This window comes from Trachemys scripta, unplaced genomic scaffold (genome assembly GCF_013100865.1).
Source record: "Trachemys scripta elegans isolate TJP31775 unplaced genomic scaffold, CAS_Tse_1.0 scaffold_26, whole genome shotgun sequence".
NCBI lineage: Eukaryota > Metazoa > Chordata > Testudines > Emydidae > Trachemys > Trachemys scripta.
Genome location: NW_023260511.1, coordinates 3499311 through 3517349, shown reverse-complemented (window position 1 = coordinate 3517349; position 18039 = coordinate 3499311). Strand labels below are relative to the sequence as shown.

The window sequence follows — 18039 nt, the reverse complement described above, 5'->3', positions numbered from 1 at the left end:
GTCTGCACTACAATCCTAAATCGACCTATGTAAGGTTGACTTACAGCCACCACAGTAATTACTGTGGAGGCTGGTGTCCACGTTACCCCCCTTCTGTCAGTGGTGCATGTCCTCACCAGAAGTACTTGCACCGACTGAAGATGGGCAGTGTGAGGGGCTGAGAGTCAGTGCTCTCATCTCCCCACCAGGAGCCCAGCTGCCCCCCCGGGCTTTTCGCCTCCGCACTCATAGCCAAGTGCAAGGAGGAAGTTGGCCGGGGCTTCTCGCCTCCAGTGGGTAGATCTGTGCCCAGAGTCTGGTCAGTTGCCATGCTCCTTGTGGGGAGCTGGGACCCCAGGGAGCAGCAGGACTCCCAGCAGGAAGTGGGAAGCCTAGGTGGCAGCCCAGCTTGGAGTGGAGATGCGGCAGTAGCCCAGCTGAGGAGCTGGGAGCCAGTTTTCATGTCCAGCAGAGTCATGAAATTGACAAGACAGTCAACAGCTGTCATATGGAACACAGTGTCTACACAGACACTGCATCGCCCTAACTACACTGACATAAGCTGTTTGCCTCTTGTGCAGGTGGAGTTATTAGTTGCTGGAGTAGGGCACTTACATTAGCAGCAGGAAGGCTGTATTGTAGACACTGACATAGTTAGGTCGACATAAGCTGCCTTATGTCGACCTAACTCTGTAGTGTAGAGCCAGTCTCAGTGAAACAGAGGCTATCGCTACACTACAGACCTTATAGCAGCACAAGCTGTGCTGATACAGCCGTGCCGCTGTAAGGGCTCCCGTGTAGTCACTCTTTGCTGGCAGGAGAGAGCTCTTCTGCCAGCAAAATAAAACCACCCCCCAATGAGCGGCAGTAGCTTTGTCAGTGGGAGAGCATCTCCTGCTGACATAGCACTGTCTATACTGGCGCTTTTTTTGTTGGTAAAACTTTTGTTGGTCAGGGGTGTGAAAAAACACAGCCCTGACCAGCAAAAGTGTAGTGTAGACATAGCCAGAGACAATACAAGCAGAGGCAGAGAGAGTCACAGCAAGTAAGACAAAAGCAGAGAGAGAAAGTCAAGGAAACACAGCTTAGAAGCACAGTAAAGTGGCTCTGAAATAAAGCTTTTTTCCATCCAGAGTGCTGGGTGGAAAGGCAGGCTGGCAACAGTGGACAAAGGAACTGTCTCCTCTTTTTGTTTCTTCCTGCATTTGGAGAAGCAGGACTTTGTGCATTCCTTGTAAATAAACAAGATACCACCGAAGAAAATACCAGACTCCATTATCAATTTCTATTCCCATATGGAACATCCCCAGAGCCCAAAACTTTGGCGGACCACTCAGGTCAAAATGGAAAGTAATAATAACAAAAAGTAAAGTCTAACAATAGTTGTGTTTATCTTAGTAACAAAAGTAACCCAAATAAAAAATCATCTACTTTCATGAACTCTAGATTCAGATTATGGTATGAAATGTGGCCTCTCTATTGTCTGACGCTATGCAGAGATTGAGAAATACAGCCTTCTAACTCTTCTTGCAATCAAATAATTCATCAGTTATTCCATTGCAAATTTAAAAACAATCCTGGTGTATCAGGGCACCATCTGAAAAAAGGGATGGGTGGTGAAATGAAATAGAATAGGGCTTACACAACACACTGTATAATGTTTAAAAATATCAGTGTAGACTTACCCGTTCTCTTGTTCACTTCCTCTGCAAAAAGAAGGAAACATTTCACTGTGTGAATATTGTGTCCCTACAGGGTTTAGCTAAAGTTTTCTGTAGAAGCTGGATATGGAATAAGCTATTTGGAAAATCAAAGGAAGGGAGTATTGGAAGCAACCTGCTATGAGCTATCAAGTACAGGTAAAACACTGGAATATCTCATTATAAGCTTGAACTAGGTCTTCTTTTTCTGCATGGAACTGTTTCCTGAAAAGAAAGGAGCATAAAGATCCTGTTAAAGGGAAAATCCTGATGCATTCTATCTATGTAGTTGCTATGTCACCTCCATAATTAAAGTTAATGGGGATGGGGAGAGTTACTGCATTACTTACACCCCTCCACTGGGACCAGGGAGTAACAAAAAGCCAACAGGTAGGGAACAGGGGAGGAGAAAAACTTTCTTGTTCATCTGGCTGCATCCTGATTAGCCTTGGGCCCCATGAAGTCTGTCCTAGGGTGTGGAGAACCTTTTCACCGATCATTTGTTTATGGAGGGCGCATAACCTCTGATAAGGGTGAATGCTGGGGCATGGAACAGGGGATGGGCTCTTCACTTGCTGCTAATGCCCTCCTCATCCCACTCTAACAAGTTGTATTTGGCTATTCAACCGCCCCATGAGAGCATTAAGGGGCAGCCTTAATGCTTTCAAAGAGCTGGCCGTGAGGGGGCTGGAGAACCTGGTAAGTCTTTCAGGCCAGTGTGGGATTCTGGGGGACTGTGACAGGGAGCCTGGTCTAACTGAAAAACCTTCTATAGAGGCTGGGGAGTCTGGACTCCAGAAATCCCCAAGGAACAGAGGGATTTTGCCTGGGGTGGGGGGTGCTACAGTTAACACCCATAGTCCTCTCCACAGGGGCCTGGGAGAAGCAGGTGGGGGGAACAGCCAGCCAGAGCAGAGAAATGGTTTTACATTCCCTGGAACAATGTGCCTGAGGGTCCAAGAATTCATATGAGGGAGCACTGGCCACCGCCTTAACTCTATCTTGATAGAGTTTTTGGGTGGGAAATACATCATGTGAATGGATCATTCCTGCTGTTTCAAGGCACAGCTAATATCAGACATCTGACAGAGGCAGATGGAGGGACAGAGTTTAGGAAACACATTTTTTTCTTTCCTACAAAAATGTTGACAACAGCCAGGCTGCTGGTGAGCTGAGACCATTGCTCATCATGCTATCCAGTGTCCTCTCATTTTGTCATTGTGTTCCCCGTCTGTCTGGATCTCTCTCTTGTCTTTTGGTAATCTTTTTTATCAGCTACAAAATGTACTAAATAATGAAATGTGTAATAAATATGTAATGTTAAAACTTATGTTTTGGCTAATTTTAAGCAAGTGAAAGTGTAACACACACACACCTCCTGGATGTGGTGTTCTGTCCCATCTAGTGGCACTGAGACCAGCTAGAGAGAGAGAAAATGAGTCTGCTACAACCTTAGCTAACACCCAGTTGGCTTTTAGTTCATGTGAGAGAGGATCATGCACTAAGGTCCAAAGGTCCCCTGCGACCGGGGTCTGCTGGTGTTACATTTACTCTTCAGAAATAGGACAGAAAGATTCAGGTCTGGGAAACACCCCAGGCATGTTTGGATTTTCCAGGCAAGGCAGATCAGTGTGAAGAGTCATGGCATTTCACCCTCCTGTCCCCTCCCTCTCCCCCAGTTCCAAGCAGGCTGCCTTAGGGAAAATGTCACCCTGGGAGAACTTGTATTTTGGCACACCTGGCACTTGCTGCCTCCTTGGGCTTCCCTCTCTGGGCTCCAGACCCACCCCTCCATGACCCCTGGCCTTCGCTGCCTCCCGTGGCCCCCATCCAACCCCCATTGCCCCTGACTCCCACTGACTCTACATCCACCCTGTGCCCACTGCCTCTCTGGGCTCCCAACCCACCCCTCATCATACCTGGCCTCCGCTACCTCTCCATCCATCCCATCATCATCATCCCTGCCCCCTGCTGCCTCCCCAGGCTACCCACTCCCCCATCACCCCAGAGCCCCACTACCCCCCCCCCCCCCACTGCATTGACCCGACCTTCTTTCTGTGACCTTGCACCCAAGGTCTGCCCTTCTCCTTGCCTCTTGACCATGTCACCACCCCTCCCCGACCACAGTGCACTGGGCAGTGGCCCCCATCATCCGCATGTAAGGCCGGTCCTGGTTCAAAGTAAAGGCCTATGTCATGGGGAAGAGGGGGAGGGACTGCACTCCAGCTATTCCTGGGAACATGGGCAACTGACTGTAGGTAAGAGCAGTTCTGAGGGAGCTGTTGTCAGTGTCAGGGACTGGATCCAGAATACGAAGAAGTATGAAGATGGCTTTAAGTCACCATTTCCTCCCTTCCCACCCACAGCGAGGGCTGGCCAGGACATACTGTGCGCCAGAACGGAGAACTGGGGCCTGAGTGTGGATGATTTTGCAAGATTGGTCCTTAGGCTGCTTCAGCGTCAAGTTGCTTCTGCACACTTCAGAGGGCAGGATGTGAGGATTCATTTGCACTGCCACCTCCTGTGTGTGTGGGTGAGAGAGAAGGAGAGAGAGAGTGAACCTGTTGAAATTTTCAGGCAGACTTACCTATTAATTTATTGAGAGATTCTGGAAAAGAAAAAACAGTTCTTTAAATATCTGCACATTGTTTTATCGAAACTGCATAGTTACAAAATGTAACTGATTTTTATTACAATCCATATGTCCTGAGAAATAAGTTCCAGCCCAATCAACCATTATAACACACTGTTAATTGTTAAGCTTACAGCAGAAATTCTTCATTAAATTGTAGAATTTTCTGCATTAAAATCCATAGCTTGTGATTCACCAGCTGTGATTCACCAGCAGTTTATGGCTTGATTTTTAAAGATATTAAACTGCCTAACTCCCATTGCTTTCAATGGGAGTTAGGTATCTAAATGACTTTAAAAACTGACCCTTAGTCCTCTAAACAAAATTCACAGTTATTGATTTTAAAACCCAATGTTGAGTTGTATTCAATGGGACTGTGTTGGATTAAAGCATATGTGCTTCTGTTAATGGGATCACACTCTAGGCTGTATCAAACCTAAGATGCTACAGACATTTATGTGGACAGGATCATGTAAATATGTGTATATCCTGTGGATCTTCTCTGAATTAAACTGCTGAAAAATCCATGCAGACTTACTCCTTCCAGTCTTGCCAAATACTGAAAAAAAGAAACACATTGAAGTGTCAGCACATTGCTTTATCCAAACTGTCATTATAAAATGTAACCTTTTTGTCAACTAGAAATTGTCCTAAATGATAATCTAAAGACGAACAATACTTTGGGGATTTTTACTAAATAATATTAAAACATTATCACCATACACTGCTCTTATGGAGGCGCACTGGTTCAAAAATAGTTAAGGGTTGAGAGAAGCTCACTTTCTAAAAAAAGGTAATTTTTTCCAAATGCTCTAAAATCCATATATGATGCCGATGGTGCTTCTGTACCTTATCTGTATTTTCTGGTTATCAGATGGTTAAGTATAATTTGCATGTGGCAATGGCATGGCATGGAATGGTATGAGATGCTGGCTGCATTCACAAAGTTTTTGGTCAGTGAATAGTGCTCTTCCAGCAGTTGGTGTCATAGTGTTTTATAAAGGTGGGTAAGAAATTGTATCCTCATTTTACTGAGGTGTAAACTGAGGCACAGGCAGCCGAAGAGACTTGACTGTGGTCATATAAAAAGTGTGTGTCAGCATCAGGAATAGTTTTCTTGTCATTTCACATGAGCTGGGTAAATACTGCAAACTGTGAACAGCATGTTCTTGCCTGTCAATCTATCCTCTTACAACAATTAATTCTTTAGCTGGAACTGACAATTGGGCTGACCACTCCCTACTACACTCAGAGAGGCAGCTTCCTGCTGAGAACTAAGTTGTGACACTGAATAGTTCTCACTAAATAACCTCAGTGTCTGTCATAAGCACTGTAGACAATTTCCAGTACTTTCAAACCCAACGATTAATAAAGTACGAAGAGTGACTGAAATCTAGACTTGTCTTCCATGTTCTCTGAAGACAAAGTGGCAAGTAAGAAGAGAGTTGCCTATTTTGATACAGTGAATCCATGAGTATAGAAGAGTTCTGGGAATAAATAAGCAGTCCAAATCCAAAGAATAAGGAGTTGGAGAGAGCATGAAAGAATCAAAGGAATACAGCAGGCTGCAAGGCCAAGCAACTAAACGCAGCATCTCAAGGGGAGAAGGCATTAGTGAAAAAGAAGTAGAGGTTTGCTCTATTTTTTTTTAACTGATAATGCTTTCTATTTATTGAGCCTCCTGGTAGAACTGATTGCCACAAGAAAAGTCACTGTAACTAAAAGCAAACACTTTGACACAAACCACTGGTTCAGAGGCCTGCTCCTTCAATAGTTCAAGGACCAAATTCAATTTCCAAATGTCAAGTTATTTCTGCCAGTATAGAAGCAAACTATTGGCTTGTGATGCAGTTATATGGGGGGAGCTATTCAGTGCCAAACTCCTCACCTTTGGACTGTCTCAGTAAATGCTGATAGGTATGGTCAACCAACAGCCGATTGCAGACAAATGGAATAACGATGTAAGAGGATAATTACCAAACATTTGATATCGTACATGAGTTTATTGTGACTGCATTTTTGCCTCGTGTGCACATGTTCTGTGAATATTCCAGCAAACAGGATTATTTGGTGGTCTGTTCAGTTTAACTGTAAATTTTCAGTTACCCTCACAAAGTCATTTTCAGACCCAAGATTCTTCCTAATTTAGGAAGATACGTAAGCATAATGTTCTGTATGAATACCTCACCTAGCCCTATCATTGAATCCCACCCCCAGCTCTGTCACTAGAATAACCTGGCTGCATTCATCAAAGACAACAGTAACAATCAGATTTTCAATCTGGACCACCATAAATTGATTTAACTTTAAACATTTTGAGAAACATTCTCTGCTAATTAACACTCTTCTTGTGAATTAATTTACAACAATGTCAAGAATTTAAATACTAGTTTTTGTAAAAGGAACCAGTAAACAATGATTTTTTTTAATGGATAGGTTACAACATTGACAGTAACATATGAAATCCTGCCCCATCGAAATAAATGGGAGCTTCACTATTGATTTCAATAGGGCAGATGGAGCTGCTGACACCTGGCGAGTGAGATCTGGCTTTCAAGGGGCCCCTCGGTGCCCCAGGATTCCCTGAAAGTGTATGGCTTGCATATGACTAATTCCACCACTAGCTACAGGTCAGGACTGAGGGTAACTGGCAGAGCTGTGGGGCTGGAGAGCCCAGGGATGGGATAGCAGGGGGCTGCAGGTCGGGATTAAGGGGCCCTGGAAGACCTGTGTGTACGTGGGAAGCCCACCACTGGGATAGCAGGGATTTTGCATATTAGAATTGAGATCTAACCATAGAATTGCATGGATGAAATTTGTCCAGACCCTCATCAAGTCCCACTAATCCGTATGCACTAAATTCACTCTGTCATTAAGGATGATATTCAATGTGAGATGCAAAGACTGCAGTGTTTGAATATTTCCAGGGGAGAGGGAGGTGATCATGAAGGTGACTGAAATCCATACATTGTGTGTGCTCATTTTCCTATCATGTTATAGTCTGAAAGTACCTGATTTCAACTTCTTGATCTCCTTTTCCTGAGACTCTGAAATGGCAAAGAGAAAATAGACAGGAGCTGTGTGGCCCATAATGACTGGGATTAGTTATAGACACGCCACAGCCCCACTTTTAGCCTCTGTTCAGGAGCCTGCACTTTCCTGTTCTTCTTTTTGATAGCAGTGGGGCTTGTGGTTCGTGATACGCACCAACATGCAGAACCCCTGGCATTTGCAAAGCATCTAACCTTGATGGAAGACGTGGGTCTGGATCCTGATACAGCAACAAAGCCTGGAAACGTGAGTCTGAGTCTGGTTTCTTGCTCATCTCCACATTCTGGGAAGTGTCCCAGAAGAGCCTGCACTACTGCAGTCATCTATAGAAAGTGTCTGGCCCCCTCCTGCTGCATCAGAAGAATGTGATTGGCATTGGATTCTCAAAGGCCAGGTGACACCTGTCTGTCTATCCAGACTTGAGAGCAGGTAACCCTGTGTCTGCTACAGAGAGCTCACAGTGCTGCTGTGGGACTGGGGTTACTGTAATGTGATTTGTATTTTTGCCCAAACTTCACTCAGCTCTGCCCTGCGGTGTTGGTGCTTCTATGTCTGCTTAGCACCATGTGTTGCTGGGAGCTTCTGCCCAGGGGCTCTGTGGAGGAGGTGGATGAACTTACCAATCCTCTCATGCAGTTTGCTGCGCTCTGGAGAGAGAAGAAAAGGAGACCATCATGGGTTTAGCAGGGGTTGTTCTGAGCAGAGGGTCATGGGTCTGGAGCGACGGAAGCTCCCTAAAAGTGGGGGGCCACCTGCAGTTGTACCGTGGACCCAAACCACTGAGCCGCCCCTCCCCCTGAAGCCCTGCACTTCTTCTGCCCCTTTCCCTGAGCCCCCCCCCCCCCACGTGCTACCCAATCCCCCTGAAGACCTGCCCTCACACTGCCCCTTCTCACCGAGCCAGTGGTCTCGCACCACCTCTTCCCCCAAAACCCCATATCCGCGCCACCTCTTCCCCCGAAAACACACCTCTGTGCTATGAGTATTCCATAAGAATTTTCCCAAAATTCCTGGTCCAACATTGACCAGAAGGCTTCACTTGACAAGGGACTGATGCCAGATGTCTTGAAGCCTGACCCACAGGTCTATTCTCACCCAGTAAGTTCCAACCCACCACCCACTGACCTGCTGACAGCTACCACAACTACACGCTCAACTTTCTATTTAAACCAAGAACAGGACCAGGATGTTGTCCACGAAAATGGGCTTTTCCCTGCCCAATTCTGCTTCCCTTCTGTTACCTGCTCCTACCCCCTGACTCCGATCTCCTGGCAAACTGAATCTGCTGCTTCCTCACATCAGACGCCTGTTCCACCCTCTAGGCCTGACGGCCCACATCCTGGTCATGACACTCAAGCAGAGCTAGCATGAGTCGGCTACCTGAGCTGAGAAGCTCACTCCCAGCTACAGTGTAGATGTACCTGGTGAGCCAAGAGTGTCAGAACTGAATGGACGTGTCAGACAAAACTGTTGTTAATGAACAACAAGACAAGGTCCCAGATCAGCCCTGAAACACAGCCCACAAATTGACACTGGGGACAGCACCTCCATAAGATGGTACTACCAGGAATGAGGAGAGGGATCACCACATCAGAACACGTGTCACAGAGAGAGGCTTTCACTGCAGCAGCCTGTCACCCGAACTCAAACCTCCTATTTCTAGGCTGTGCAATCCCTTTGTTGTGCTGATTTGCAAAAGTGTGTAACTCTTGCGCTAGTGCTGGCAGGAGCTTAGCTGGGGAAGGGCTCGGTGGGGCTTTGCGGTACTGGATTTACTCTACACCACTAAAGACGTGTCTCTGCTCCCAGTGGAACAGGCTGGGTCGTGGGTCCCATCAGAATGCACCTCACAAAGCCCACACAAAGCATAGAAGGTTTTGGAGGCTCTGTTCAGTCAAGGCCCAGGCCTAGACTAGGATGGCGGGGGAAACAGGACAGGACTGAGAAGCTGAGGGCTGGAATAGCAGGGAAGCTAGGGTGGGTGGGGGACTGAGGGATGCAAACAGAGCTGGGGCTGGGGGAGGAAGCCCAGGGGATATTGCAAATTCTGCCGCATTTGTTACTTCCAAGGGCAGGGAGGGATGATCATGAAGGAGACTCAAGTCCATACATTGTACAGGGGATTTTTCTTTCTTGTGACAGCGTGAAAGCACAGACACACGTTAAGTAGGGGGTCAGCGAAGTACCTGCTTCAAAGGCCTTCCTCTCAGCATCTGAAATAGGGAGTGGAAGGGAGTTAGAGACAGAGACGGGCGCCGTGTGATGCTGTGTGCCCCATAATGGCTGGGGTTAGTTACAGACACTGCACAACCTCACTCCTTGCCCCAAGACAGGAGCCCTCAGCTTTGATAGCAGTGGGGCTGGCAGTTAGTGATATGCACCAACACACAGGAGCCCTGGGATTTACAAATCATCTAACCTTGATGGAAGGCGTGGGTCTGGATCCCGATACAGCTCTGACATTCTCAACATTCCATCTAAGTGGAATTCCTTTTCTGTGTTACTAACAGCCCTTAGTAGCAACAAAGCTACACACTCCAGGTATAATTAGGGGATGCATGTGCTGATTATTGGAGCTCACATCAGGGATCTTGTCTTGGCAACAAAGCATGGAAACGTGAGTCTGAGTTTGGTCTATTCGTCATCTCCACATTTTCAGAAGTGGCCCAGAAGAGCCTGCACTGCTGCAGTTATCTATAGAAAGTGGCTGGTCCCCTCCTGCTCCACCAGAACAATGTGATTGGCATTGGATTCTCAAAGGCCAGGTGACACCTGTCTGTCTATCCAGACATGAGAGCAGGTAACCCTGTGTCTGCTGCAGAGAGCTCACAGTGCTGCCTTGGGACTGGGATTACTGTAATATGATTTGTATTTTTGCTCAAACTTCACTCAGTCCTGCCCTGCAGTGTTGGTGTTTCTATGTCTGCTCAGCACCGTATGTGGCTGGGATCCTCTGCCCAGGGGCTCTGCCGGGGAGGTGGATGAACTTACCAAGCTTCTCACGCAGCTTGTCACACTCTGGGGAGAGAAGAAAAAGAGACCATCATGGGTTCAGTAAGGGTTGTTCTGAGCAGAGTGTCATGGGGCTGGAGCGACGGAAGCTACCTAAAAGTGGGGGGCCCACCTGCAGCTGTACAGCTGTACCATGGATGCAACCCACTGAGCCACCCCTCCCCCTAAAGCCCCGTACTTGTCCTGCCGCTTTCCCTGAGCCCCCCCCCCCGCCCCCATGTGCTAACCAATCCCCTGAAGACCCACCCTCATGCTGCCCCTTCTCACCGAGCCAGTGCTCTTGCACCACCCCTTCCCTGGAGGTGCCATTCCCGCACCACCTCTTCTCCCGAAAACACCCCCACACACACTAGTATGAGCATTCCATAACAATTATCCCACAATGCTCAGTCTAACATTGACCAGAGGGCTTCACTTGACAAGGGACTGATGCCAGATGTCTTGAAGCCTGACCCACAGGTTTATTCTCACCCAGTAAGTTCCAACCCACTGACCTGCTGACAGCTACCAGAACTACACGCTCAACTTTCTATTTAAACCAAGAACAGGACCAGGATGTTGTCCATGAAAATGGGCTTTTCCCTGCCCAGTTCTGCTTCCCTTCTGTTACCTGCTCCTACCCCCTGACTCCGATCTCCTGGCAAACTGAATCTGCTGCTTCCTCACACCTGACCCCTGTTCCATCCACTAGGCTGACCGCCCACACCCTGGTCATAACACTCGAGCATAGGTAGCATGAGTCGGCTACCTGAGCTGAGAAGCTTGCTCCCAGCTACAGTGTAGATGTACCTGGTGAGCCAAGAGTGTCAGAACTGACTGGACGTGTCAGACAAAACTGTTGTTAATGAACAACAAGACAAGGTCCCAGATCAGCCCTGAAACATAGCCCACAAATTGACACTGGGGGCAGCACCTCCAGCAGATGGCACTACCAGGAATGAGGGGAGGGATCACCACCTCAGAACACGTGTCAGAGAGAAAGGCCTTCACTGTGGCAGCCTGTCACCTGCCCTCAAACTTCCTATTTCTAGGCTGTGCAATCCCTTTGTTGTGCTGATTTGGAAAAGTGTGTAACTCTAGGGTTAGTGGCTGGCAGGAACTTAGCTGGGGAAGGGTCCATGGGGCTTTGTGGTACTGGATTTACTCTACACCACTAAAGACGTGGGGTCACATACAGTCTCTGCTCCCAGTGGAACAGGCTGGGTGGTGGGTCCCATCAGAGTGCACCTCACAAAGCTCACACAAAGCATAGAAGGTTTTGGAGGCTCTGTTCAGTCAAGGCCCAGGCCTAGACTAGGATGGGGGGAAACAGGACAGGACTGAGAAGCTGAGGAGCTGAGGGCTGGAATAGCAGGGAAGCCAGGGTGGGTGGGGGACTGAGGGATGCAAACAGAGCTGGGGCTGGGGGAGGAAGCCCAGGGATACTGTAAATTCTGCCGCATTTGTTACTTCCAAGGGTAGGGAGGGATTATCATGAAGGAGACTCAAGTCCATACATTGTACAGGGGATTTTTCTTTCTTGTGACAGTGTGAAAGCAGAGACACACGTTAACTGGGGGTTTAGTGGCGTACCTGATTCAATGGCCTTCCTTTCAACATCTGAAATAGGGAGGAGAAAAGAGTTAGAGACAGGTGCTGTGTGCCCCATAACCACTAGGTTAGTTACAGACACCCCACAGTCTCACTCTTAGCCCCAGCACAGGAACCAGCAGCTTTGTTAGGAGTGGGGCTGGTGGTTAGTGAGATGCACCAACACACAGGAGCCCTGGGATTTGCAAAGCATCTAATCATAGAATACTAGGGTTGGAAGGGACCTCAGGAGGTTATCTAGTCCAACCCCCTGCTCAAAGCAGGGCCAATCCCCAGACAGGTTTTTGCCTCAAATCCCTAAATCGTCCCCTCAAGGATTGAACTCATAACCCTGGGTTTAGCAGGCCAATGCGCAAACCACTGAGCTATACCTCCCCCTAACCTGGATGGAAGACGTGGGTCTGGATCCTGATACAGCTCTGACCTTCTCAACCCTTCTGTCTCAGGGGAATTCCTTTTCTGTGTTACTAACAGCCCTTTGGAGAATCCAAATTATGCTCTAGAGGTACAACTAGGGGATGGACATGGTGATTATTGGAGCTCAAATCTGCTATCTGCTCTTGGCAATAAAGCATGAAAATGTGAGTCTGAGTCTGGTCTCTTGCTCATCTCCACATTTTCGGAAGTGTCCCAGAAGAGCCTGTACTGCAGCAGTCATCTATAGAAAGTGGCTGACCCCCTCCTGCTCCATCAGAACAATGGATTGGATTGTCCAAGCCAAGGTGACACCTCTCTGTTTATCCAGACATGAGAGCGATAACCCTGTGTCTGCTTCAGAGAGCTCACAGTGCTGCCGTCGGACTGTGGTCACTGTAATGTGATTTGTATTTTTGCCCAAACTTCACTCAGCCTTGTCCTGCGGTATTGGTGCTTCTGTATCTGCTCAGCACCGTGTGTGGCTGGGAGCCTCTGCCCAGGGGCTCTAATGGGGAGGTGGAAAAACTTACCAATTGTCTCACGCAGCTCCTGGTACTCTGTGGAGAAAACAGAAGGAGACTATGGTCATTCAGTGTGGGTTGTTCGAAGCACAGTGACGTGAGTTTTTTCCAAACTCTGGGTATGTCTACACTGCAGATGGAAGCAAGCTTCCCAGTTTGGGCAGGCAGACACGTGTTAGGTCTGCTCAAGCAAGTGAGCTAAAAGCAGCAGGATAGCCAGTGGCAGACCTGCTGATGAGGTGTGGGGGGCAAAGGGCGCAATTGCCCAGGGGCCCGGGCAGTGGCGAAGGCAGCCAGGCGGGCATGTGGAAGCTCTGGCCATGCCAGAAGAGCGCCCATTGACTGTTCTGCCCTGGGGCCTGGAAGTGCTGTCTGTGGCCTGGCCAGGGGTAGCACATGCAGCAGCTTGGGCTAGCTGCTCAAATATGGACCCTCTCAGACCCCCTGGGTACGGACTTAGGCGGCTACTCTGAGCCACTGACCCTGCTATCCTAGCCGCATTGCTATTGTCAGTGCACTAGTCAAGCAGAGCTAGTATGTGTTCGGCTACCCGAGCTGGGAAGCTCGCTCCCAGCTCCAGTGTAGACATACCCATTGAGCCAAGGGTGTCAGAACTGACAGGACACGTCAGACAAATCTCTTGTTAATGAACAACAGACAAGATGCCAGATCAACCCCTAAACAGAGCCCACAAATTGCCACTGGGGGCAGCTTATGGGACTGCAGGGAATAAGGTGAGGAAGCGTCACACCAGAACATGTATCACATAGAGAGAGGCCTGCACTGCTGCAGCCTGTCACCCAGCCTCAGACCTTCTATTTCTGAGTTGTGCCCAATCCCTTTGTGGTGCCGATTTGCAAAAGTGTGTAACTCTAGGGTTAGTGGTTGGCAGGAGCTTAGCTGGGGCAGGGCTCCGTGGGGCTGTGTGGAACTGGATTTTCCATCCACCACTAGATACATGGGTCAGGTCCTGCCCCAGCTCTTGTGAGAACAATGTGGATGGTGGGGCCCATCACAGTGCACCTCACAGAGCCCATATAGCCCATATAGAGTGTACTAGTATTTGGAGGCTCTGTTTCTTTGGGGCCCAGGCCTAGATTAAAATATGGGGAAACAGGACAGGACTGAGGAGCTATGGGCTGGGATAGCTGGGAAGCTGTGGGTGAGGATTGAGGGATGCCAACAGAACAGAGCTGTGTGGGGTGGAGGGGAGCGGTGCAGGCAGTGGTGGTGTTTCTAATATGGGGACCCCTTGCAAAGCTCAATTCCAGGACCCCTTCCATTGACCTCGCACATATGCTGTGTGCAAGGGTGGTGGCGGGAGTAACAGAACTGGACAGGACTGAGGAGCTCAGGGCTGATATAGCCGGGAGGCAGTGGGTGGGGATTAAGGGGCACTGGTGGTGCACTGGTGCTGTGGGCAGACAGTAGGTGAGCATTATGGGGCAGTGGCAGAGCTGTGTGCAAGTTGGGAGCCCAGCATTGGGATAGCAGCCATTTTGCAGGTCAGAACTGAGATGTAACCACAGACCTGCATGGAGGAAGTTTGCCCAGCCCCTAACTCAGGGCTTGTTTATACAGCCCCGTAGTTCGGCCTGTGAGGGTGTGATTTGCAGCACACACCAAAGTGCTGCGCTGTAACTGAACACTGAATGGACCTAGCTGGTCCTCTTCAGATATGACTATTGAAATGTAAGCTAGGGACCTTTCAGTTCACACCCACAGCATCCACACTGGGTTGTTAGTTACCAGGCATCACTTTGGTGCGCGTTGCTATTCACACCCCCGTAATCTGACCTGTTGGGCAATGTAGATATAGCCTGAGTCCTGCCATCCTATGTGCATTACATTCACTCTTTGATGTTGAGGATGATACTGAAATCTGAGCTGCAAACCCTGCAGTGTTTGGCTATTTCCAGGGCAGGGGGAGATGATCACGAAGGTGACTAAGGTCCACACAGTGCATGTGGTGATATTTCTATCTCATTATAGCATGAAAGCACAGACAAATGTTTACTAGGGTTTAGCCAATTACCTGATTCCCAGGTCTTCTTCTCAGTCTCTGAAATGGGGAAGAGAAAAGAGTCAGACCCAGAGACACACACTGGGTAGTGCTGTACACTCCCTAGTGACTAAGGTTAGTCACAGACATCCCACACCCGCACTCCCAGCCCCAGTGCAGGAGCTGGCAGGTTTGACAGGAGCAGGGCTGGTGGTTAGTGACATGTACCAACATTCAGGAGACATGGTGATGTTTCCTACTCCTTAGCCCTTTTCTACACACACACTGGAACCAGTTTAACTAATTAGGTTTCAAAACACACCTTGAGTTAAACTGGTGCAGGGCTGTGTGTAGAGGAGGCCTTGGGCTAGTGCAGCAGGGCTAGTAGAACCGTGGGGTGGGGTCAGTTACTCCACAGCGACCCCTCTGGCTAGTTACAGCACAGCACTGATTGCTAGGGGAGTCCCATCCAGCCCTCCCCAGCTGGAGCAATGGTGGCCACAAGGGGGCATGGCAGAGGGCAAAGGAGATGAAAGAGGGGGATCCTTAGGTCTCTTCCAGGCTGTGATTGCTGTGAGAACCCCAGTCACTGCGCTGGCATGTTGTATCCATTGTCTGCACCTGTCATCTGTATTTCCCTGCATGTGTGCGCAGTGCCCAGCAGAACGGGTCAGCACTGCTCAGCACCATCACAATGCAAACCAATATTGTTACTAATTATTGAAAAGTTCACAGTGGAATAAATTAGACATGTGGACTTTCAAAAATGGTGCTGCTGTGTCTATTAATACAGCTCAAGAGAGTGAATGTCACAGATTCATAGAGTTTAAGGTTAGATGGGACCATTAGAACATCTACTCTGACCTTCTGTGCAACACAAACCAGAATCTCACCCAATTCTCATTGCACCAAGCCCAATAACTCAGATTTTGCTACAGCAGCTTCCAGAAAGTTGCCCAGTCTGGATCTGACGCCATCAAGAGATGGAGAATTCACCACTACTCTGGGGAGCTTGTGCCAGGGGTTAATCACCCTCCCTATGTCCTGTGCATTCGACAGTCTCAGGGATGGAATCATCTCACAGAGCGTCATTGACTTGCAGTGTCATTTCCTTTAAGGAGAATAGAGTCACTGAACAACTTCCCAGGGTTAGTGGGACAGAATCTGATGCAGTTTGTCACTGCAAACCCATCTCCCTGCTGGGAATCTCACAAGCACTGACCATTGGGTATCTGCTGCAAAATACACATTTGCCAACTATTATCATCAGTGTGTGTGAGAATGTGGGAGAGATGAGGAATCACTTGACAGAGACCTCTCAGCTCCATCCCTTTCATTGCACTGAGCCCCCAGGTAACACCAAGCAGTCACAGAGCTCACAGAGCAGCAGACCTACCAAGATTTAGTAGAGTCTCACATTTAGAGCGTTTCTTCTGAGAGGCCTTTCGCTTCGCTGTAAGACAGAGAATTGGACATTGCAGTGAGACAGGGAAGGAAGGGGAAACACTGAGCAATATGCTAATACAAGTGGAGCCGGGGACCCCCATGTGTTTGTTAGTTTGGTTTATTTCCTTAAAACCAACACAAGTTAAATATCTGAACACTCCCATGCCCCAGCCCAGTGCCCTCTAGGGCTGGGCTCTAAACATGCAAATAACACATTCCCATTACCTGTGTATCCAAGATATGCACAAGCTCCAGCAGCAACAAGAACCAGAGTGAACATCACCCAGAATGCAGCCAGCCAGGGAGAAACACGGGGGAAGATGTCACCTGGCAAACAGAAAGCGCAGTGTGTGAGGCTCAAGGTCCCATCCTGGAGCTGGAGAATGGGGTTTGCCACTGAGTTTGACACCTGAGTCCCAGCTCAGGGCACCCAGAAAATCACGGGAATAAAGGGAACATCCCCTCCATTCTCAAACCACAGTCACAAATGGGAGCCACTGAAACTGGAGAAGCCAGCGCAGCATCAGTTACAAGAACCAGGACTCTGCTCTGCCCAAATCTCTCCTGTTGCTACAAGCCGACAGCCAGAGACTCCGTGCCCAGCCTGCGCAGCCCTGCCCATACCAGCTGGCTGTTCGGATGGTCACTGTCACACAGCTGCCAGTTCTCAGTCACTACATCCAGTCCAGTTAAGTTCAGCAGAGAACAATTGTTTTCTTAGCTGGCCCCAGTGTTATGAGTTGATGGATTCATAGATGTTAAGGCCAAAAGGGGACATTATGGCCATCTAGTCTGATCTCCTGTATAACCCAGGGCAGAGACCCTCCTCCATTGATCCCTGCATCCAGCCCAGAACTTCTGGTCCAACCAGAGCGAATCTTAGAGAAAGAGACACCCAGTTTGGATCGAAAGATTCTAAGTGATGGAGAATCCACCATGTCCATAGGGGAGTTATTCCAGTGGTTAATTCCCCTCACTGTTAAAATCTGCACCTTATTTCCAGTCTGAATTTGTCTAGCTTCAACTTCCAGCTGTCAGATCTTGTTCTTCCTTTGTCTGCTAGATTAGAGACTATTGACTGTCAGAAATCTCCTCCCTGTGTAGGTAATTACAGACTGTGATCAAGTCACCTTTTAACCTTCCCTTGGATAAGCTCTATAACTTTAGATCCCTAAGGGCCTTCTCTTGGATATGCTAGATCAGTGGGAGGGAGGTGAGGAGAAGCTATCCTCCCTTGCACAGTCTCTGTTGTCTCCCAGTCTCAGGGTAGGTCTACACTTACCCGGTAGTTCGGCGGCAAGCAAATCGAACTTCTGGGTTTGACTTATCACGTCTTGTCTGGACGAGATAAGTCGAACCCGGAAGTGCTCGCCGTCGACTGCGGTACTCCAGCTCAGCGAGAGGAGTACGCGAAGTCCACGGGGGAGCCTGTCTGCCGCGTCTGGACCGAGGTAAGTTCGAACTAAGGTAGCTCTTCACGTAGCTGAAGTTGCGTATCTTAGTTCGAATTGGGGGGTTAGTGTAGACCTGCCCTCAGTGATTAATCAGAGGGGAAAAGGGGGGGGGAGTCCAGGCCCGCCCTCTACTCTGGGCTCCAGCCCAGGGACCCTAATAGTATCAGCTACGGTAGCTGACCTTTTAGGAACAGGACACGTACAATTCCCTGGGCTACTTCCCCACAGCAGCCCC

General features: G+C 48.7%; 1 protein-coding gene across 1 annotated transcript in view; it reads right to left on the bottom strand.

The window, feature by feature from the left end:
* Positions 1–1872: 1872 nt before the first annotated feature.
* Positions 1873–18039, bottom strand: part of LOC117870319 (butyrophilin subfamily 3 member A2-like) — a 37887-nt gene continuing 21720 nt past the window's right edge. The window contains exons 5-14 of the mRNA XM_034757420.1: positions 16576–16677; positions 16301–16357; positions 14938–14964; positions 12912–12938; positions 11947–11973; positions 10354–10380; positions 9549–9575; positions 7983–8009; positions 7323–7358; positions 1873–1904 (exon numbers count right to left, since the gene is read on the bottom strand). Coding sequence (XP_034613311.1) covers positions 1873–1904; positions 7323–7358; positions 7983–8009; positions 9549–9575; positions 10354–10380; positions 11947–11973; positions 12912–12938; positions 14938–14964; positions 16301–16357; positions 16576–16677 — 389 coding nt within the window. The remainder of the gene's footprint in view (positions 1905–7322; positions 7359–7982; positions 8010–9548; positions 9576–10353; positions 10381–11946; positions 11974–12911; positions 12939–14937; positions 14965–16300; positions 16358–16575; positions 16678–18039) is intronic.